The 23,231-nt window shown below is 38.3% G+C and overlaps 1 protein-coding gene across 1 annotated transcript; it reads left to right on the top strand.

The window, feature by feature from the left end:
• The first annotated feature begins 17,285 nt into the window (after nucleotides 1–17,285).
• FEZF2 (FEZ family zinc finger 2) lies at nucleotides 17,286–20,453 on the top strand. Its single transcript, XM_044302481.1, has 4 exons — nucleotides 17,286–18,086; nucleotides 18,570–18,704; nucleotides 19,208–19,340; nucleotides 20,197–20,453. Exons 1-4 carry the CDS (start codon nucleotides 17,286–17,288, stop codon nucleotides 20,451–20,453), a joined length of 1,326 nt encoding a protein of 441 aa, XP_044158416.1.
• Nucleotides 20,454–23,231: the final 2,778 nt, after the last annotated feature.

The raw sequence follows: 23,231 nt of genomic DNA, 5'->3' as shown, positions 1-23,231 counted from the left end.
AATGATATTTTATTTTTGGGGGGATGTTACAAGGCTTAGAAGTTTTAAAGCAAATCTTGAAATCTTTCTGAAATTTTCAAAAACCCACTTTTTAGGGACCAGTTCAGGTCACTTTGTGAGGCTTACATAATAAAAACCACCCAAAAATTAACCCATTCTAGAAACTACACCCCTCAAGGCACACAGTAGGGCGTAGAAGGAAAGGAGCGCCGTATGGTTTTTGGAAGGCAGATTTTGCTGGACTGTTTTTTTACACCATGTCCCATTTTAAGCCCCCCTGATGCACACCTAGAGTAGAAACTCCATAAAAGTGACCCCATCTAAGAAACTACACCCCTCATGGTATTCAAAACTGATTTTACAAACTTTTTTAACCCTTTAGGTGTTGTACAAGAGTTATTGGCAAATGGAGATGAAATTTGAGAATTTCTATTTTTTGGCAAATTTTCCATTTTAATTCATTTTTTCCAGTAACAAAGCAAGGGTTAACAGCCAAACAAAATGCTATATTTATTGCCCCGATTCTGTAGTTTGCAGAAACACCCCATATGTGGCCGTAAACTATTGTACGGGCACACAGTAGGGCGTAGAGGGAAAGGTGCGCCGTATGGTTTTTGGAAAGAAGATTTTGCTGGACTGGTTGTTTTGACACCATGTCCCATTAGAAGCCCCCTGATGCACCCCTAGAGTAGAAACTTCATAAAAGTGACCCCATCTAAGAAACTACACCCTCAAGGTATTAAAAACTGATTTTACAAACTTTGTTAACCTTTTAGGTGTTCCACAACATTTAATGGAAAATAGAGATACAATTTCAAAATTTCACTTTTTTGGCAGATTTTCCATTTTAATAATTTTTTTCCAGTTACAAAGCAAGGGTTAACAGCCAAACAAAACTCAATATTTATGGCTCTGATTCTGTAGTTTACAGAAACATCCCATATGTGGTCGTAAACTGGTGTACGGGCACACGGCAGGGTGCAGAAGGAAAGGAATGCCATACGGGTTTGGAAGGAAGATTTTGCTGGACCGGTTTTTTGAAGCCCCCCTGATGCACCCCTAGAGTAGAAACTCCCAAAAAGTGACCCCATTTTAGAAACTACGGGATAGGGTGGCAGTATTATTGGTACTAGTTTAGGGTACATATGATTTTTGGTTGCTCTATATTGCACATTTTGTGAGGCAAGGTAACAAGAAATAGCTGTTTTGGCAACGTTTTTATTTTTTGTTATTTTCAAAATTTATCTGACAGTTTAGATCATGTAATATTTTTATAGAGCAGGTTGTCACGGACGCGGCGATACCTAATATGTATAAGATTTTTTTATTTATGTAAGTTTTACACAATGATTTCATTTTTGAAACAATCATGTTTTAGTGTCTCCATAGTCTGAGAGCCATAGTTTTTTCAGTTTTTGGGCAAATATTTTGGGTAGGGTATGATTTTTGCAGGATGAGATGACTATTTGATTGGCACTATTTTGGGGTGCGTATGACTTTTTGATCACTTTTATTACCTTTTTTGGGAAGTAAGGTGGGCAAAATTTCAATTTCATCATAGTTTTTATTTTTTATTTTTTATGGCATTCACCGTGCGGGTAAAGTAACATGACCGTTTTATAGATCAGGTAGTTACGGACGCGGTGATATCAAACATGTGTAGGGAATTTTATTTTTTTCATTTTTAGTCAGTGATAAATGTGGTTTTTGATTTTTACATTTTATTTTCACTTTTTTTTACTTTTTTTTACCCAGACCCACTTGGTTCTTGAAGATCCAGTGGGTCTGATGTCTGTATAATACAGTACAGTACACTATATAGTGTACTGTACTGTATATTCACTTTACAAAGTCTGATTAGACTTCTGCCTTTAGCAGAAGTCTAATCAGCACCATGGACAGCCTCTGATCAGTACCATGGACAGCCGGTCGCCTGTGAAGGCGTCCAGTTGCCATGGTACCAATCACTCGCTGCCACAGCAGAGCAGTGGGTGATGGGGAGGGAGGGGGGCCCCCTCCCTCTCCCATCGGGGGCTGAAAAGGCACAGCAGCCCCCGATGGGAGAGGGAGGGAGATCCCTCCCTCTTAACCTTTTCCATACAGCGGTCCCTACGGACCACGGCATGGAAGGGGTTAAACGCATGGCATCTGTGCCAGCACAGATGTCAGGCATTTCAAGCAGAGTGTCAGCAATGTGCTGACACTCTGCAAACCGCTCGGCCATCCTGAGACAGGGCCCCGCCCTCCCTGCCGCACTCCCCACACCCCCCCCTGCTGCGCCCGCCGGCAGATAACAAAGAGGGCAGCAGGGGGGGGTTAAACATTAAAATAAAGCTTATTTGAAGTTTCTGATCCCCGCGGTCACGGACCGCGGGGATCAGAAACTTCCGAAACTGCAGCAAACCGCAGGTCTGAATTGACCTGCGGTTTGCTGCGATCGCCGACATGGGGGGGTCACAGGACCCCCCCGGCGCATTTAGCTAAGGTGCCTTCTCAATGATTTGAGCAGGCACCGGGCTCCGATCACTGCCCGCCGGGCGGCGGTGATCGGAACTATACATGACGTACCGGTACGTCATTTGTCCTTAAGTACCAGGACAACATGCCTTACCGATACGTCATGTGTCCTTAAAAGGTTAAATGTCCTGAATTTTGTGCTTTAAACGTTGACCTAACAAGACAGAAACGTTATGGACATACAAGCTGAAAAGGTCTGTGATAAAAGTGACTGAGCTTTTAAAGGCTACGTACACATGTGGGGTAATTCTTTTGAGCTAAAAATAATTTTATACATTGGTCTTTATTAAAGATATAGAGTCCTTTTTTCTGTACAGAGCTGAGATCATCAGACCATGAGCTAAAGGGCTCCTTATCTCTGCTCTCTGACATTATAAACACTCATTATAGCTCAGTTCTTATCTTACTGACTTAAATAAGTGTTTATGACTGGCTCAGTAATTTAGAGATAAGGTTTATTAGCACAAAGTCGAAGTACCAATCACACAGCTAGAAAAACCGTTAACCCTTTGTGACAGAACGGCTCAATATCTTTAATAAAGGCCAATTTAAAAAATTATTTTTAACCAAAAATTTGTAAAATACAAAATATTGCCTCCAAAGGTGTACATTTAAGTAGCACCCTATTCTTCTAGTAATGCTTGTCTATAAAGAATGTGTGATATTGAATCCCACTGGACCAAGTGGTAGCAGGTTGAGAATCCCTGCACTAGACAGAAGCCAGGAAGTTTGATTTGCTCGTCTCAGAGGAGGCTGACTGATAACTGATCACATCACCCAATATCCACTCTCCATTAATACAATATTAGTAGATTTTTGGTCTCATTGCCTTCCTCCTGTGATGTTTATTTGTCTGAGAAAAGTCTTTTGTGTTTTCTAGGCATTGTCATGTATTATTTTTTATGCTTCCAGTTATTTTTGCCACTTGGGAAAACATCCATCCACAATCTGTAATTTGAAGGTTTCATTCGTATTTGTTCAGTACTTTTGCGCAATTAGATAGATAGTTAGATATGATAGATAGATAGATAGATAGATAGATAGATAGATAGATAGATAGATATTAGATAGATATGAGATAGATAGATAGATAGATAGGAGATAGATAATAGATAGATAGATAGATAGATAGATAGATAGATATTAGATAGATATATAGATAGATAGATATGAGATAGATAATAGATAGATAGATAGATAGATAGATAGATAGATAGATAGATTGGAGATAGATAGATAGATAGATAGATAGATATGAGATAGATAGATAGATAGATAGATAGATAGATAGATATGAGATAGATAGCCAGATAGATAGATAGATAAAAGATAGATAGGTAGATAATAGATAGATAGATAGATAGATAGATATGAGATAGATAGATAATAGATAGATAGATAGATAGATAGATATGAGATAGATAATAGATAGACACAGTGTCGGACTGGGGTACCTAGGGCCCACCAGGAAAATTTATTTTGGGGGCCCACCGTACGGATACATTTAAATATAATAAATCATTTAACAAGTTTTTTATATGAACATAGGCTGGTTGAGGTGCTGTACATTGAATATATGTATGTAGTGCAGTAAGTCTAATGTGTAATGTGCCACTTGTGTAGGGGGTGGGAAACTAGGGGCCCACCCTGCTCAGGGGCCCACCGGGGGATTCCCCTGTATCCCTGTGGGCCAGTCCAAGCCTGGATAGATAGATAGATAGATAGATAGATAGATAGATATGAGATAGATAGAAAGATAGATAGATAGATAGATAGATAGATAGATAGATATGAGATAGATAGATATGAGATAGATAGAAAGATAGATATGAGATAGATAGATAGATAGATATGAGATAGATAGATAGATATAGTAGCCACATTTGGCCCCATGTACAGAGATTCAGTAACCTTATTACAGTGCCAGCCCCCCCCCCCCCCTCCTTATTATAGTATGAGCCATATCACACACATCCACGGTGCTCTTGTACAGTATACCTCCTTATGGTGCCCCCAGATAATAGTAAGCACTATGGCCCTAGTACCTTAAACTGTGATGTCCTGGGGGTTCTAGATGCCACACTGGCATACAATACAATGGAAAGACACAACACAGACTGCTCCTAAGCGGTGGGCAACACATTAGGAGATATCATTTAAGTAAAGAGAAGTGAGACACCGAGATAAAGACATAGCAGAGCTGAGATTGTCATTAAACACTGCAGGTAACATTTCACTTGGTTCCTTGCTGTTGTTTCAATGTGTCCAATTGTAGGTGATATTTCCAAAGGTTCTGCAATACTCATAAAACCTGGAGAAAAAATCACTTCATGTCATCATAAGCAGACAGGAGGACTTTATCTGGGTTGTCATATTACTAATTTAGTGCCATGGTGTAAAAATGCTCACTGCATGATCTTCACATCTTCCAGACTACTTGGCTGACCTATGCTTACAGTATGTTAATGGGAAACTTCTGCCTACCTTCTCTTTCAGAAGTCAGACATAGAGCTAGGATCTAAATACTCTCCTGCCATGAGGCAGTTACAATATACCTCGCCTGTAAATATCTTCTTGTCTGAAGCCACCAGTAGGGGGAGCTCACAAGCTTACAGTATATTGTTTGTACACTGAATGAATCAGGAAGTAGTTATCACCTAAGCTCCCTCTAGTGGTCATCGCAGGCAGCCCAAATCCTATCTTTTTCGGCTGGTCCACAGGATGCTTTCTTGCACAAATTCTTCTTCAAAAAGCATTTGTGACCCCCCCCCCCCTCCCCCCAATTGTTGTCTATGGGAGTCCATATCGCCATGGATTATTTCCATGCTGATTTCCAGATTGTGTCAAGAAGGGGCTGCAGGTGGACCCCCCATATTGCAAACCAAAACCCAAGGGTCAGCCAGCAGTGAAAAAAACCCTTAAAAACCAAGTTATATGCAAAGTAATATATCTTTATTTTAGAATGGTGAAGGTCCAACCTCTGAGACCCCCATCTATCCTGACCATGAAGGGGACTCAGGACTGGTAAAGTACTGGATCTTAAAGCCACAATCCCATTCAATTGTATGAGGTCATGCTGCTGCTCCTTACAAGGCAGGTGGAGGTACAGCTACCCCAGAGCTGCATCCCTTTCTAATCGGGATTGATGTGGTCCAAAGATGTCGAGCCGCCATGATCATAAAATTAATACAGGGGTGGACTGGGAACTTAAAATGGCCCTGGAAAAAATACCAGTAGGGTCCAAATTGATGGAAGGCAGGGCCAGAAATACCATATTGTGGCGCACTATACCACCCGAACAGAGCCAAATACTACCGTCTATCACAAAATACATCCCCAAAAACTTCTACTGGCCGGCCGTCAGGAGGGATGAGGTGACCCCCTGGCCTTCGGCCCACCAGGAAATTTCCCTGTAAGGTCTATGGCAAATCCGCCCCTGAATTGATACGCCCCTGAATTGATACGCTAGCACTATATAAGATGGGATACCTCTTTAAAGGGGTTTTCCCATCTGAGACATTAATGGCATATCGTTCAGACAGATGCAGGTCCCACCTCTGGGTCCACTTCAATCTCCAGAACGGGACCCCCGAAGTGAACAGAGAGTAGCTGAGCATGCGTGAGCACCCTCCATTACCTGCTATGGGACTTGGCTGGGGCTCAACTACTTTTGGAAGTCCCATAGCAGTGCAGTGTGCTCACCATTCACTTTGGGGTCGGTTCCTGAGATAGAAGGGGGTCAAAGAGGTGGGACCTGCAGCTATCTGACCGTCATACCATATCCTATCGATATGCCATTAATGTCCCAGATGGGAATACCCCTTTAACGATACGTTTTCAGAGGTTTTGGTACTCTGAATGTTGGACCTTAAAATGACATTTTACATTTTAGGAAAAGTGTTCTTGAAATCTTCGATAAGATCTGATGCATGACTGAGATGTCACTGGTACTATCGCTGTTTAGTCAGAATGTGGAAAACAATCATACTTTTTAATTACTAAAATGTCAACTCTCCCCCCCCCCCCCATATAGGGACAGAGTGGACTTATAATGAATGTTCCAATAGTGTATGTAATGTCTGCAGTATACAGTCATCTGTAGTAGGTTGTAGACATTTGCAGAGTTTCTATGCGGGAGATGTAAGGTGATAAAAAATAATTATATATACAGATAGATCATCCATTACAATGAAGCTATGGCACTGTATATGTCTTCACTGTACAAGTTACATACATCATATCTACAGCTCATTCTTTTCTGTTACACCCTATGAGTGGAATGTCCTGTTGTGTAATTGTTTTTTAGAAGATAAATAGAAAGACAGACAGATGGAAAAAGACAGAAAGAGATAGATAGATAGATAGATAGATAGATAGATAGATAGATAGATAGATTTTGATCAAAATACATTTGCTAAGTATTTATACTAATATCATATTTATGTTATGTAGTTAATATAGCATTGGTTTTCATACAATGTGTTTGCACAGTGCTGTTGCATTGAATTTGCTTTTATTAGATAAATAGATTAGATTTATTAGATAGATAGATAGATAGATAGATAGATAGATAGGAGATAGATAAAGAAATGGATAGATAATGGAAGAAAGAAAGAAAAACAGATAATGATGCTAGAGAGACAGATAAATAGAACTATATGATGAGATGTATTTACCCTTAAGATATATAACATCTTCCCATCTCATCATCCTGTTAAAATCTAGAACACACTCTCCACAATCTCCTCTATACTGTATTACTTGCCCTCCTGTATACTGTATTACTTGCCCTCCTGTATACTGTATTACTTGCCCTCCTGCATACTGTATTACTTGTCCTCCTGTATACTGTATTACTTGCCCTCCTGTATACTGTATTACTTGTCCTCCTGTATACTGTATTACTTGTCCTCCTGTATACTGTATTACTTGTCCTCCTGTATACTGTATTACTATTACTTGTCCTCCTGTATACTGTATTACCTGCCCTCCTGTATACTGTATTACTTGTCCTCCTCTATACTGTATTACTTGTCCTCCTGTATACTGTATTACTTGCCTTCCTGTATACTGTATTACTTGTTCTCCTCTATACTGTATTACTTGCCCTCCTGTATACTGTATTGCTTGCCCTCCTGTATACTGTATTACTTGTCCTTCTGTATACTGTATTACTTGTCCTCCTGTATACTGTATTACTTGTCCTTCTGTATACTGTATTACTTGTCCTCCTGTATACTGTATTACTTGCCCTCCTGTATACTGTATTACTTGTCCTCCTGTATACTGTATTACTTGCCCTCCTATATACTGTATTACTTGCCCTCCTGTATACTGTATTACTTGTCCTCCTGTATACTGTATTACTTGTCCTCCTGTATACTGTATTACTTGTCCTCCTGTATACTGTATTACTATTACTTGTCCTCCTGTATACTGTATTACCTGCCCTCCTGTATACTGTATTACTTGTCCTCCTCTATACTGTATTACTTGTCCTCCTGTATACTGTATTACTTGCCTTCCTGTATACTGTATTACTTGTTCTCCTCTATACTGTATTACTTGCCCTCCTGTATACTGTATTGCTTGCCCTCCTGTATACTGTATTACTTGTCCTTCTGTATACTGTATTACTTGTCCTCCTGTATACTGTATTACTTGTCCTTCTGTATACTGCATTACTTGTCCTACTATATTACTTGCCCTCCTGTATACTGTATTACTTGTCCTCCTGTATACTGTATTACTTGTCCTCCTCTATACTGTATTACTTGTTCTCCTCTATACTGTATTACTTGCCCTCTTGTATACTGTATTACTTGTCCTTCTGTATACTGTATTACTTGTCCTCCTGTATACTGTATTACTTGTCCTGTATACTGTATTACTTGTCCTCCTGTATACTGTATTACTTGTCCTTCTGTATACTGTATTACTTGTTCTCCTGTATACTGTATTACTTGCCCTCCTGTATACTGTATTACTTGTCCTTCTGTATACTGTATTACTTGTCCTCCTCTATACTGTATTACTTGTCCTCCTGTATACTGTATTACTTGTCCTGTATACTGTATTACTTGTCCTTCTGTATACTGTATTACTTGTTCTCCTGTATACTGTATTACTTGTCCTTCTGTATACTGTATTACTTGTCCTCCTGTATACTGTATTACTTGTTCTCCTCTATACTGTATTACTTGTCCTCCTGTATACTGTATTACTTGTCCTCCTCTATACTGTATTACTTGTTCTCCTCTATACTGTATTACTTGCCCTCTTATATACTGTATTACTTGTCCTTCTGTATACTGTATTACTTGTCCTCCTGTATACTGTATTACTTGTCCTGTATACTGTATTACTTGTCCTTCTGTATACTGTATTACTTGTTCTCCTGTATACTGTATTACTTGCCCTCCTGTATACTGTATTACTTGTCCTTCTGTATACTGTATTACTTGTCCTCCTCTATACTGTATTACTTGTCCTCCTGTATACTGTATTACTTGTCCTGTATACTGTATTACTTGTCCTTCTGTATACTGTATTACTTGTTCTCCTGTATACTGTATTACTTGTCCTTCTGTATACTGTATTACTTGTCCTCCTGTATACTGTATTACTTGTCCTGTATACTGTATTACTTGTCCTTCTGTATACTGTATTACTTGTTCTCCTGTATACTGTATTACTTGTCCTCCTGTATACTGTATTACTTGCCCTCCTGTATACTGTATTACTTGTTCTCCTGTATACTGTATTACTTGTCCTGTATACTGTATTACTTGTCCTCCTGTATACTGTATTACTTGTCCTTCTGTATACTGTATTACTTGTTCTCCTGTATACTGTATTACTTGCCCTCCTGTATACTGTATTACTTGTCCTTCTGTATACTGTATTACTTGTCCTCCTCTATACTGTATTACTTGTCCTCCTGTATACTGTATTACTTGTTCTCCTGTATACTGTATTACTTGCCCTCCTGTATACTGTATTACTTGTCCTCCTGTATACTGTATTACTTGTTCTCCTGTATACTGTATTACTTGCCCTCCTGTATACTGTATTACTTGTCCTTCTGTATACTGTATTACTTGTCCTCCTCTATACTGTATTACTTGTCCTCCTGTATACTGTATTACTATTACTTGCCCTCCTGTATACTGTATTACTATTACTTGTCCTCCTCTATACTGTATTACTTGTCCTCCTGTATACTGTATTACTTGTTCTCCTCTATACTGTATTACTTGCCCTCCTGTATACTGTATTACTTGTCCTGTATACTGTATTACTTGTCCTTCTGTATACTGTATTACTTGTTCTCCTGTATACTGTATTACTTGCCCTCCTGTATACTGTATTACTTGCCCTCCTGTATACTGTATTACTTGTCCTTCTGTATACTGTATTAATTGTCCTCCTCTATACTGTATTACTTGTCCTCCTATATACTGTATTACTTGCCCTCCTGTATACTGTATTACTTGTCCTCCTCTATACTGTATTACTTGTCCTCCTGTATACTGTATTACTTGCCCTCCTGTATACTGTGTTACTTGCCCTCCTGTATACTGTATTACTTGTCCTCCTGTATACTGTATTACTTGTCCTCCTCTATACTGTATTACTTGCCCTCCTGTATACTGTATTACTTGTCCTTCTGTATACTGTATTAATTGTCCTCCTCTATACTGTATTACTTGTCCTCCTATATACTGTATTACTTGCCCTCCTGTATACTGTATTACTTGTCCTCCTCTATACTGTATTACTTGTCCTCCTGTATACTGTATTACTTGCCCTCCTGTATACTGTATTACTTGCCCTCCTGTATACTGTATTGCTTGTCCTCCTGTATAGTGTATTACTTGCCCTCCTGTATACTATATTACTTGCCCTCCTGTATACTATATTACTTGTCCTCCTGTATAGTGTATTACTTGCCCTCCTGTATACTATATTACTTGCCCTCCTGTATACTGTATTACTTGTCCTCCTGTATAGTGTATTACTTGCCCTCCTGTATACTATATTACTTGTCCTCCTGTATACTGTATTACTTGTCCTCCTGTATACTGTATTACTTGCCCTCCTGTATACTATATTACTTGTCCTCCTGTATACTGTATTACTTGTCCTTGTGAATACTGTATTACTTGACCTCCTGTATACTGTATTACTTGCCCTCCTGTATACTGTATTACTTGCCCTCCTGTATACTGTATTACTTGTCCTCCTGTATACTGTATTACTTGCCCTCCTGTATACTGTATTACTTGCCCTCCTGTATACTGTATTACTTGTCCTCCTGTATACTGTATGACTTGCCCTCCTGTATACTGTATTACTTGTCCTCCTGAATACTGTATTACTTGCCCTCCTGTATACTGTATTACTTGCCCTCCTGTATACTGTATTACTTGCCCTCCTATATACTGTATTACTTGCCCTCCTGTATACTGAATTACTTGCCCTACTGTATACTGTATTACTTGTCCTCCTGTATACTGTATTACTTGCCCTCCTGTATACTGTATGACTTGTCCTCTTGAATACTTTATTACTTGCCCTCCTGTATACTGTATTGCTTGTCCTGTATACTGTATTACTTGCCCTCCTGTATACTGTATTACTTGCCCTCCTGTATACTGTATTACTTGTCCTCCTGTATACTGTATTACTATTACTTGCCCTCCTGTATACTGTATAACTTGTCCTCCTGTATACTGTATTACTTGTCCTCCTGTATACTGTATTACTATTACTTGTCCTCCTGTATACTGTATTACTTGCCCTCCTGTATACTGTATTACTTGCCCTCCTGTATACTGTATTACTTGTCCTCCTGTATACTGTATTACTTGCCCTCCTGTATACTGTATTATTATTACTTGCCCTCCTGTATACTGTATTATTATTACTTGTCCTCCTGTATACTGTATTACTTGTCCTCCTGTAAGCTGTATTACTATTACTTGCCCTCCTGTATACTGTATTCCCTATCCTCCTGTATACTGTATTACTTGCCCTCCTGTATACTGTATTACTTGTCCTGTATACTGTATTACTTGCCCTCCTGTATACTGTATTACTTGTCCTGTATACTGTATTACTTGTCCTCCTGTATACTGTATTACTTGCCCTCCTATATACTGTATTACTTGTTCTCCTGAATGCTGTATTACTTGTCCTCCTGTATACTGTATTACTTGCCCTTCTGTATACTGGTCCTCCTGTATACTGTATGACTTGTCCTCCTGTATACTGTATTACTTGTCCTCCTGTATACTGTATGACTTGCCCTCCTGTATACTGTATTACTTGCCCTCCTGTATACTGTATTACTTGCCCTCCTGTATACTGTATTACTTGTCCTGTAAACTGTATTACTTGTCCTCCTGTATACTGTATTACTTGCCCTCCTGTATACTGTATTACTTGCCCTCCTGTATACTGTATTACTTGTCCTCCTGTATACTGTATTACTTGCCCTCCTGTATACTGTATTATTATTACTTGTCCTCCTGTATACTGTATTACTTGCCCTCCTGTATACTGTATTACTTGCCCTCCTGTATACTGTATTACTATTACTTGTCCTCCTCTATACTGTATTACTATTACTTGTCCTCCTCTATACTGTATTACTTGTCCTCCTGTATACTGTATTACTTGTTCTCCTCTATACTGTATTACTTGCCCTCTTGTATACTGTATTATTTGTCCTTCTGTATACTGTATTACTTGCCCTCCTGTATACTGTATTACTTGCCCTCCTGTATACTGTATTATTATTACTTGCCCTCCTGTATACTGTATTACTTGCCCTCCTGTATACTGTATTATTATTACTTGCCCTCCTGTATACTGTATTACTTGCCCTCCTGTATACTGTATTACTTGCCCTCCTGTATACTGTATTACTTGTCCTCCTCTATACTGTATTACTTGCCCTCCTGTATACTGAATTACTTGCCCTCCTGTATACTGTATTACTTGCCCTCCTATATACTGTATTACTTGCCCTCCTGTATACTGAATTACTTGCCCTACTGTATACTGTATTACTTGTCCTCCTGTATACTGTATTACTTGCCCTCCTGTATACTGTATGACTTGTCCTCTTGAATACTTTATTACTTGCCCTCCTGTATACTGTATTGCTTGTCCTGTATACTGTATTACTTGCCCTCCTGTATACTGTATTACTTGCCCTCCTGTATACTGTATTACTTGTCCTCCTGTATACTGTATTACTATTACTTGCCCTCCTGTATACTGTATAACTTGTCCTCCTGTATACTGTATTACTTGTCCTCCTGTATACTGTATTACTATTACTTGTCCTCCTGTATACTGTATTACTTGCCCTCCTGTATACTGTATTACTTGCCCTCCTGTATACTGTATTACTTGTCCTCCTGTATACTGTATTACTTGCCCTCCTGTATACTGTATTATTATTACTTGCCCTCCTGTATACTGTATTACTATTACTTGTCCTCCTGTATACTGTATTACTTGTCCTCCTGTAAGCTGTATTACTATTACTTGCCCTCCTGTATACTGTATTCCCTATCCTCCTGTATACTGTATTACTTGCCCTCCTGTATACTGTATTACTTGTCCTGTATACTGTATTACTTGCCCTCCTGTATACTGTATTACTTGTCCTGTATACTGTATTACTTGTCCTCCTGTATACTGTATTACTTGCCCTCCTATATACTGTATTACTTGTTCTCCTGAATGCTGTATTACTTGTCCTCCTGTATACTGTATTACTTGCCCTTCTGTATACTGGTCCTCCTGTATACTGTATGACTTGTCCTCCTGTATACTGTATTACTTGTCCTCCTGTATACTGTATGACTTGCCCTCCTGTATACTGTATTACTTGCCCTCCTGTATACTGTATTACTTGCCCTCCTGTATACTGTATTACTTGTCCTGTAAACTGTATTACTTGTCCTCCTGTATACTGTATTACTTGCCCTCCTGTATACTGTATTACTTGCCCTCCTGTATACTGTATTACTTGTCCTCCTGTATACTGTATTACTTGCCCTCCTGTATACTGTATTATTATTACTTGTCCTCCTGTATACTGTATTACTTGCCCTCCTGTATACTGTATTACTTGCCCTCCTGTATACTGTATTACTATTACTTGTCCTCCTCTATACTGTATTACTATTACTTGTCCTCCTCTATACTGTATTACTTGTCCTCCTGTATACTGTATTACTTGTTCTCCTCTATACTGTATTACTTGCCCTCTTGTATACTGTATTATTTGTCCTTCTGTATACTGTATTACTTGCCCTCCTGTATACTGTATTACTTGCCCTCCTGTATACTGTATTATTATTACTTGCCCTCCTGTATACTGTATTACTTGCCCTCCTGTATACTGTATTATTATTACTTGCCCTCCTGTATACTGTATTACTTGTCCTCCTCTATACTGTATTACTTGCCCTCCTGTATACTGTATTATTATTACTTGCCCTCCTGTATACTGTATTACTATTACTTGCCCTCCTGTATACTGTATTACTTGCCCTCCTGTATACTGTATTACTTGTCCTCCTCTATACTGTATTACTTGCCCTCCTGTAGCAGTGTAGTTCAGTAGATACATATACATCCAAAGCCTTTAGTAGAAGGACAGTAGAATATCTGAACAGCTCAGTAAAAAGCTGCACCTTTGGCCTCATGCACACGACAGTTGTTTTTCTCGGCCTCCGTTCCGTTTTTTTTGCGGATAGGATGGGGACCCATTCATTTCAATGGGTCAGCAAAAAAATGCTCATAGTTCATCCGTTGTTCCGCGTCCGTTGTCCGTGTTTCCCTTCAGCAAAAAAAAAAATAGTGCATGTCCTACTTTTTTCACATTTGCGGACAAGGATGGGCATTTATTACAAGGGATCTGTGGAAAATAACAGATCCTCCCAAAAAAAAAAACTATGCCGCATCCGTTTTTTTTTTTTTGCGGACGCACAATTTTTGGACGCAAAAAACAACTGTCGTGTGCATGAGGCCTTTCTACATTACACAATGGAAGATCTAATAAACCCAATGGAATAAAATGCCCCTGTGTGTGCAGTCACCATTAGACAGTGTGTATGTACTGTATGTATATATATATATACACACACTCCATGGTGATCTAAGTATATTATTGCTGTGTCAGATAGAAAGGGTTAATTAGTCATGATCATGCCCCCTTGCATGGACCTGACTTACATTAATCTCCATTATTCCCACAGCAGTTCTTTCTATAATTCTCATTGTCCTGTAATTGTACATGGAACAAAGGGAATGGCCGGGAAAACGCAAGACCCTCTCAGGAGAAAAATTGGGGGATGTAGGGAGGACAGAGGCTGATCACACTGCCATAGACTGTTGTGGTAGATAGGTGAGATGGTCTGCAAACACAGCACCCCCAATTATAATAGGAAGGGGGGCTGTGCAATTCAGGTTGAAGGCAAGCCCCCTTCCCTTCCTCTAGTGAATTCCTACAAACTTTCTTTTTTAAGAAGGGGCCTTTTGATTGCCTGTTACCTCTCTGCAGGCTGACCCCCCTCCCCTCCATCCACACACCCCTCTCTGATAATCCCTCTCTATTTTAGAACAACACAAAACCTGCTCCCATGCAGAGAAGCCTTACAGGCTGCAGTGAAAGGGCTGCAGAATGGAAAATTGCTTCTTCCCTCAATAGTCTTCCAAAGGAAAAAACATTTAATAAGATCCAAGGAGAAGGGGCTGCTTGTTAAACAGGTGGAAATGGGGCAATTCTCAATTCTCCATCTGAGGCCCCGGGTCATTCTGCAGCATCTTCATCCACAAGACACAAGATTCAATTATTACAAGTGTAATTCTAGACTCCTACAAAAAAATAAAAAATAGTTAAGGCGATGATAAGGCTTCGGAAGCTTTCCCCTTACACATCCTCCTAGACTGAGCGCAGGACTGAAATCTAACCTAAATATTTATTTATTTATAGTATAGAAATGTAACGAGGTTGTAAATATTTTAATTTTTCATAATACATTGACAAACATTAATTAAGCAATAAATTTGAATATATAGCTGTGATTTCAAGATTTTTTTTAAATTAGGCTTTATCTATCTCTATCTATTTATCTATCTGTTTATCTTTCTATCTATATATAAATAATGTAAATACAGTATGTGTATAGTATTTACAAATTACAACCCAATCAAATAATGGATATGGAATGATAGATAGATAATGTAAGAAATTGATAGATAATGGAAAAAAAAAAAAAAAAGAAAGCAAGAAAGAAATAAAATTATGATACAAGATAGATAGATAGATAGATAGATAGATAGATAGATAGATAGATAGGAGAAAGAAAGAAAGAAAGAAAGAAAGAAAGAAAGAAAGAAAGAAAGAAAGAGAAAATAAATGAAGAAAGAAAGAAAGAAAGAAAGAAAGAAAGAAAGAAAGAAAGAAAGAAAGAAAGAAAGAAAGAAAGAAAGAAAATAAATGATGAAAGAAAATAAATGATGATGATGAAAGAAATAAATTAAATTATGATACACTATAGATAGATAGATAGATAGATAGATAGATAGATAGATAGATAGATAGATGAAAGAAAGAAAGAAAGAAAGAAAGAAAGATAGAAAGAAAATTGTGATACTAGATAGATAGACAGAAGAAAGAAAAAAGTATACTCTGGCTCTGCTGTTCCTGTGGCAGTATACTCTGGCTCTGCTGTTCCTGTGGCAGTATACTCTGGCTCTGCTGTTCCTGTGGCAGTATACTCTGGCTCTGCTGTTCCTGTGGCAGTATACTCTGGCTCTGCTGTTCCTGTGGCAGTATACTCTGGCTCTGCTGTTCCTGTGGCAGTATACTCTGGCTCTGCTGTCCCTGTGGCAGTATACTCTGGCTCTGCTGTCCCTGTGGCAGTATACTCTGGCTCTGCTGTCCCTGTGGCAGTATACTCTGGCTCTGCTGTCCCTGTGGCAGTATACTCTGGCTCTGCTGTCCCTGTGGCAGTATACTCTGGCTTGCTCACTGCTCTGTGGCCTCTGCTGCTTTTTGTTTGTCCATTAATCAGAGAATTTCTCTGAAAGTGGAAGAAGCAAATGGTTCTGGAGCAGGAGGCATTAATCCTGGGATGAGTGAGGGGCTCCGCTGCTCCTGCAGGTCCTCCCCATTAAACTTTGGTGTTTTGTGCCCAGTGCACCTCCATTCATCAGAGCTGGGGGGTAAGTACTGAGGCTCCACTTGGTGCTTCTATAACAACCTGTCATTCTGCTCGGAGTGACTGTGACTTCATGTGATGTCAGCTTAAGTGTAGAAGACACTGATCTCAGTGCTGCCTGCAAAATGTGACAGCAGGGTCTGTGCTCTGCAGCCCTCAGCTTCTGCTCTGCTAGAGGTAAGTGCTCAGCCTGCATTTTGCAATAACATTTAGATTGTGGAGTGGATGGAGGATAATCATCATCATCACCAGGGCTGCCTGGGTTTTACTAACAAGGTCCTACCTTGCCGGTTACTTTTGTGTGAGCTGCTTAATGAGCATTAATCTGGTATCCCTGGGTGTCATTGTTCTGGGGGTTTGTTCATTTGAATGTAAATAGATGACATGACATGAGCAAGTTGCTTATTAAATTGATTTCTCCTCTGGCTTCCTTGGAATGCAGAGAAGGAGAGAGAGAGAGAGAGAGAAGAGCAGGGTGACTTCCAGTTGGCTGCTGCTCTCAGTGAAGTTCTTGCAGGGATGGCAAGCTCTGCTGCTTCATGCCCTCCTTCAATCATGTCCTCCTGCCAGCGTCTGGAAGGAAGAAATGGGGCATCCAGTACCCCCAAATCACTGGCCTTCTCCATTGAAAGAATTATGGCTAAGTCTTCAGAGCCCAAGCCTACAATTTTTGACCAGAACCATGCACTGGACAGCGATGCTAAGAAGATCTTGAACCTTTGTTCTCCAATCCCATGCATGATCCCAGTGCAGTCCTTGGGTTATGATGTCCACTCCAAGACTCTGCTGAATTATTCGGAGCTGTGGAAGAACAGTTTGAGGGCTCCTGTGTGTCACTCTTCTGGGTTGTGCAAAGCTAACTGTGCCATGTGCTGCAAGAACGACCTCAACATGGGGCACTCGGTCGTGCCAAGCAGTAGGGTGGTCAAACCTCAGGTGATCAACCAAACAGTAGGGATGCCACCAGGGACTAATGGACCTCTCTATTACTTCAACTACTTGGACTCTGCCTACAACCCCTCAGATATCCTCAATGGACAGCTCATTCCCTCTAGCATTTTAAATGCCCAGTCCCAGGCGACACTAAGTGCCCACCATAAACTGTACTTATTGGAAAATGCTAAAATTTCTAGCCTTTGTCCAGACAAATACCCCATTCCTCAATATCCACATAAGGAGCGTCTACCAGGCCAACTGGACCAGGTGATGAAAGAAAACAGTGCCCTGGCTGTGGACAGGAACCCCAAGAGCCACAGCAAACTTAGTGCCAACCCCATTGATGGGAAACCCAAGATCTTCACCTGTGAAGTGTGTGGCAAGGTAAGAAACCACCCTATATATCCTATATGTTATTCAGTAATATTTCCTATTGATGTAAAATGTAACATTTTCTATTGATTATATATATATATATTAAGCTCCCTTGTTTTTTATATCAAATAAATGTAATACTTATAATATATGTATAATATAAGAAAATAAAAATATATATATGTCATAAATATATAAAAAAATATATACGAAAGAATAATCACTAAAAAGGCCTAACCTATCAGCCTCGAGGGACAAATGTATTAATCTCAGGATAGCCACTTCATGGGACTAGAAGTCTCAGCATACCCCGACTGCAACTTGTAGCTCCGTAAAAGCCCGAACAGAGGCTGAACCCCAGAGCCATGGAAATATATTATTATTAGACATGTTATAACAGATTTCGTTTCAGATTTCATGGAAAATAAAAGGAATGGCTTTGCACCGACATTTATTTAATTTATTTTTTTCGTTCTGAATTTTTCTTTCCAGGTTTTCAATGCACATTACAATCTGACCAGACACATGCCAGTTCACACAGGGGCCAGACCGTTTGTCTGCAAAGTTTGTGGCAAAGGATTTAGGCAAGCCAGTACCCTGTGCAGACACAAAATCATCCACACACAGGTAGCTTGTAATTCTATCTATCTATCTATCTATCTATCTATCTATCTATCTATCTATCTATCTGTTATCTATCTATCTATCTATCTATCTATCTAATCTACTTCTCCAATATTGATCTGTTTTATCTATCTGTCTCTATCATCTATCACCTATCCATGTATCTATCCTCATATCAATTGTTTATTTACTTATATCTCTTACTATATGTAACCCTTATGCCTAGGTATCTATTCCATGTCAAACGTTCTATTTGTCCAATATCTATCTATCTATCTATCTATCTAATTCTCCAATATTGATCTGTTTTATCTATCTGTTTCTATCATCTATCACCTATCCATGTATCTATCCTCATATCAATTGTTTATTTACTTATATCTCTTACTATCTGTAACCTTTATGCCTAGATATCTATTCCATGTCAAACTTTCTATTTGTTCAATATCTATCTATCTATCTATTTATCATACAATATATTGACAATTGATTATTCCCAATTTTAGGAAAAACCCCATAAGTGTAATCAGTGTGGAAAAGCGTTCAACAGAAGTTCTACCTTAAACACCCACATTAGAATCCATGCAGGGTATAAACCTTTTGTATGTGAATTTTGCGGCAAAGGATTTCACCAAAAAGGTAATAAAATCCAGTTGTACTGCCTGTGCAAAATTGTTTCTTATTCTGGTGGATTTATAGCAATTATTACCATTTTAATTGCTGATTTTTATTAGCATATCATATAACTATCAGTAATTCTTACATATATATATTTTTTTCATATATTTATATTTGTTTATTTAGCAGTATTAAAAATAATTGCACTTTGTCTATATTTTTACCATATATTATTATTATTGTCACTATTAATATACATGATCACAACTGAAATTAGCAAGGTTTTCTTTATTTGCATTAGCAATATTTTTAAAATTTGCTCTAAATACTCATGTCTGCATTCTATTATAATGTTTCATTTCTTTACGTCAATATATTATTTTTCAACTGGGCAAAAATGTATTTCATGTATGTAAATATTCTAATCTAATAATATAAATTGCCCCTGTATCCTGTATATTTTCTGCTTGGATACACACAACATATTTTGCTGCCAGTATTAACTATACGAATGTAAAAAGGATGGGCCATTTCTTACCAGTTTTTTTTTTCTTCACCAATTTCTCCGGGTCAGAAACTTGACCTTTTCCTAATTTTTAAATTTGACAGTTACATGTTCAATTATCTTGATGAAAAATAAGTTTGACAAGATTTGACCGACTTGGGAATGAAATCCTAATGAACTCTGCAGTATTTATAGATATGAAACTATAAACATTTCTCTACACTAGTTATAGACCTTTTAGCCAATTTTTATGATCTTATAAAAGTCTGAATAATATAAATGCATTATAAATTGTAGAAAATGTTTTATTGTTTGAGTGTAAAATGGAAGGTATGTGTGCTTATTTTTTTTATGTTTTTCTTTTAATTGTAGGAAATTATAAAAACCACAAATTAACCCACAGTGGAGAGAAGCAGTATAAATGTACAATTTGCAACAAGGCTTTTCATCAAATCTATAACCTGACCTTCCACATGCACACACACAATGACAAGAAGCCTTTTACTTGTGGGACTTGTGGAAAAGGTTTTTGCAGGAACTTTGACTTAAAAAAACACGTGAGAAAATTACATGACAACGTTTCGGCCTCCTCTTCCATGAAAGAGATATCCAGGACTGTGCAGAACTGAGTGATGGTCAACTGGTCCAGTTCTCTGCAGATGAAATCACTGTGACACAACCGAGTATTTAGTGGCTGGATCCTTCATCAAGAGACTTGACACCTGAAACCTCAGAGGCCACAAGCTCTAAACATGTGATAATCCCCATTAAGCATTTTTAGGCTTCATCAGCTCTGATTCAGGTTTGTAAAGTAGAAAAAAAAAACTTTACATAAAAACTATTAATTAGCTTCTTTTTAATATTTTATGTTTCAAGCTATACTTTAAAATGTAAACATTGACAGAAGATGATTTATACGTTTGTGTAAATTACCCAAAAAAAATAATCTTATGTACTGAAGAATAATGGACGATTATATGACAATAAAAAGGAAACATAGTCCCTAAACCTGATTTACCTGACACATATAAAGGAGCCCCGATGAGTGCCACCTCCACACTGGTAAGAACAAGCACTGGAGATCTATGTTTTATTGCTTCAATTTGATATTATGGCTTACAATATTTTTAAAGGGTCAGCACAGCAGGGAAAGTCAAACTGGATGAGCCAGGTGTTAGATAGATAGATAGATAGATAGATAGATAGATAGATAAATGGATAAGTGATAGCTAGATAATAGTTAGATATGAAATAGATACCTAGACAGAAAGGTTACTTACAGTAAAATATATGAGTAAATAAGTAAATAAACACTTGATAGGAGGATAGATAAATGGATATGTGATAGATAGATAGATAGATAGATAGATAGATAGATAGATAGAATTATAGATGTTAGATAGATAGTCATAGAATGGATACATAGGCACAAAGGTTACATACAGTAAGATATATAAGTAAATAAACATTTGATAGAGGATAGATAAATGGATAGGTGATAGCCAGATAGATAGATAGATAGATAGATAGATAGATAGATAGATAGATAAATGGATAAGTGAAAGATAGATAATAAAGAGATAGATAGATAGATAGATAGATAGATAGATAGATAGATATGAGATAGATAGATAGATAGATAGATAAATATGAGATAGATAGGAGATAGATAGATAGATAAATAAATATGAGATAGATAGGAGATAGATAGATAGATAGATAGATAGATAGATAGATAGATAGATAGATAGATAGATAGGAGATAGATAGATAAATATGAGATAGATAGATAGATAGATAGATAGATAGATAGATAGATAAATAGATAGATAGATAGATAGATAGATAGGAGATAGATAGATAAATATGAGATAGATAGATAGATAGATAGATAGATAGATAGATAGATAGAGAAAAACTCTACAGCTCACCAAGGGATCCAGTGTTTTATTCACCCATGTCTATTATGGGTGATGCTTGAATGCTATTTCAGGACAATGATAATGAAAGTAGAATATATATATACATAAGTTCACATGGGACATTATCACAGGTATTTGTACAAATAAAGTACATAATCATAAACATCATCATCATGTACTAAATTTGTATAATTACAGTGATAATGTCTTGATGTGGCTGGCACCCTAGCAAGGTTATTTGGATGTGCAATTTCCTTTCCTAGATAGAGAGAAAGATAGATATGCAAAAAGGCAGCACACAGAAAAAAAGTTCTGTTCATTCATGTGGTCACCACATGGGAGTATAAAATAACTTTTTTCTTAAATTTTTCTGAGTGTGCTGCTTTTTAAATTCTTATTCTCTAGGAAATAGTCTAGTCCTGTCTCTTTTGCTGTCCCCCCCCCCCCCCTTGTGCTGGCATTTTGCATATATGTAGATAGATAAATAGATAATGAAATGGATAGATAGATAATAGATAGATAGATGGATAGATATGTAGACAGATAAATAGAGATAGATGATAGATAGATAAATAGATATGAGATAGATAGAAGATAGATAGATAAATAGATATGAGATAGATAATAAATAGATAGATATTAGATGGGTGTATAGATAAATAATAGATAGATAGGAGATAGATAGGAGATAATGATAGGGAGAGGATTAGAATTCTAGTTGCTGGACCCAGTTTATGAAGAATGCCTCCTCTTCCAAGTCTGTTATTACTTCATTCAAATTCATGAGGCAAAAAAAAAGTGTGACCCCCCCTCCCCCCCTCCTAATGGTGACTGTGTATTTAATACCAAGGACCTAATGACGAGGACGACCTGCCTCCTTTAATTAAGAGAAGCATTTAAGCCATTTCCTGGAGAGCCATCTCCTGCCCAGTGCTGCAGAGAGGGTCCTACCTTCACTTTCTAAGTAATGATCCAAATTAAGAGGAAAAAACAGAAGACCTTCTGACAGTCGTCGCCCCCCCTCCCTCCCTACCCCCATTACATAGGAGGGTCACATTAACCCCTTAGTGACCTGATCGGGGGATAATCAGCACTTGGGATGCGACAAGCAGGTCCGGCACCCTCTGTCCCCCCTCCTCTTGATGTATGACAATCCATTCCCATCACGTCTTTGAATAGCATTTCATAGCGGATAATAAGGGCCAGGAATGAGGCGGATGGCGGCGTGCGTGCCGTTCACACTAAGTTTACCAATGATGCAGAAATTAGCAGCGAAGAACTAGATCTCAGTGATTAATAGGCAGCAGAGAACGCCTCGGCCCTCATCGAAATGAGCATCCGGTAGATGTGCGGGCTTGATGGGCATCTCTGGGGAGCCGTATCGCGTGCTATGGCGCCGTCAGGTGAGTTCCAGGGTGTCCGTGGCTCTATCTCCTGGCACCGCGCAATGCAGACCTGGCTAGATTATCGCTCCGACACAAATCG

This window comes from Bufo gargarizans, chromosome 7, assembly GCF_014858855.1.
Source record: "Bufo gargarizans isolate SCDJY-AF-19 chromosome 7, ASM1485885v1, whole genome shotgun sequence".
NCBI classification, from domain to species: Eukaryota; Metazoa; Chordata; class Amphibia; order Anura; family Bufonidae; genus Bufo; species Bufo gargarizans.
This window is presented reverse-complemented; position numbering and strand designations above follow the sequence as displayed.

What these genes read in the sequence shown, in the direction of transcription:
- FEZF2 (XM_044302481.1), top strand. Translation starts at nt 17,286, where the DNA reads ATGGCAAGCTCTGCTGCTTCATGCCCTCCTTCAATCATGTCCTCCTGC. An exon ending in CCTGTGAAGTGTGTGGCAAG is followed by an intron (nt 18,087 to 18,569) that starts GTAAGAAACCAC and finishes TTTTCTTTCCAG; the next exon opens with GTTTTCAATGCACATTACAA. An exon ending in ACAAAATCATCCACACACAG is followed by an intron (nt 18,705 to 19,207) that starts GTAGCTTGTAAT and finishes TCCCAATTTTAG; the next exon opens with GAAAAACCCCATAAGTGTAA.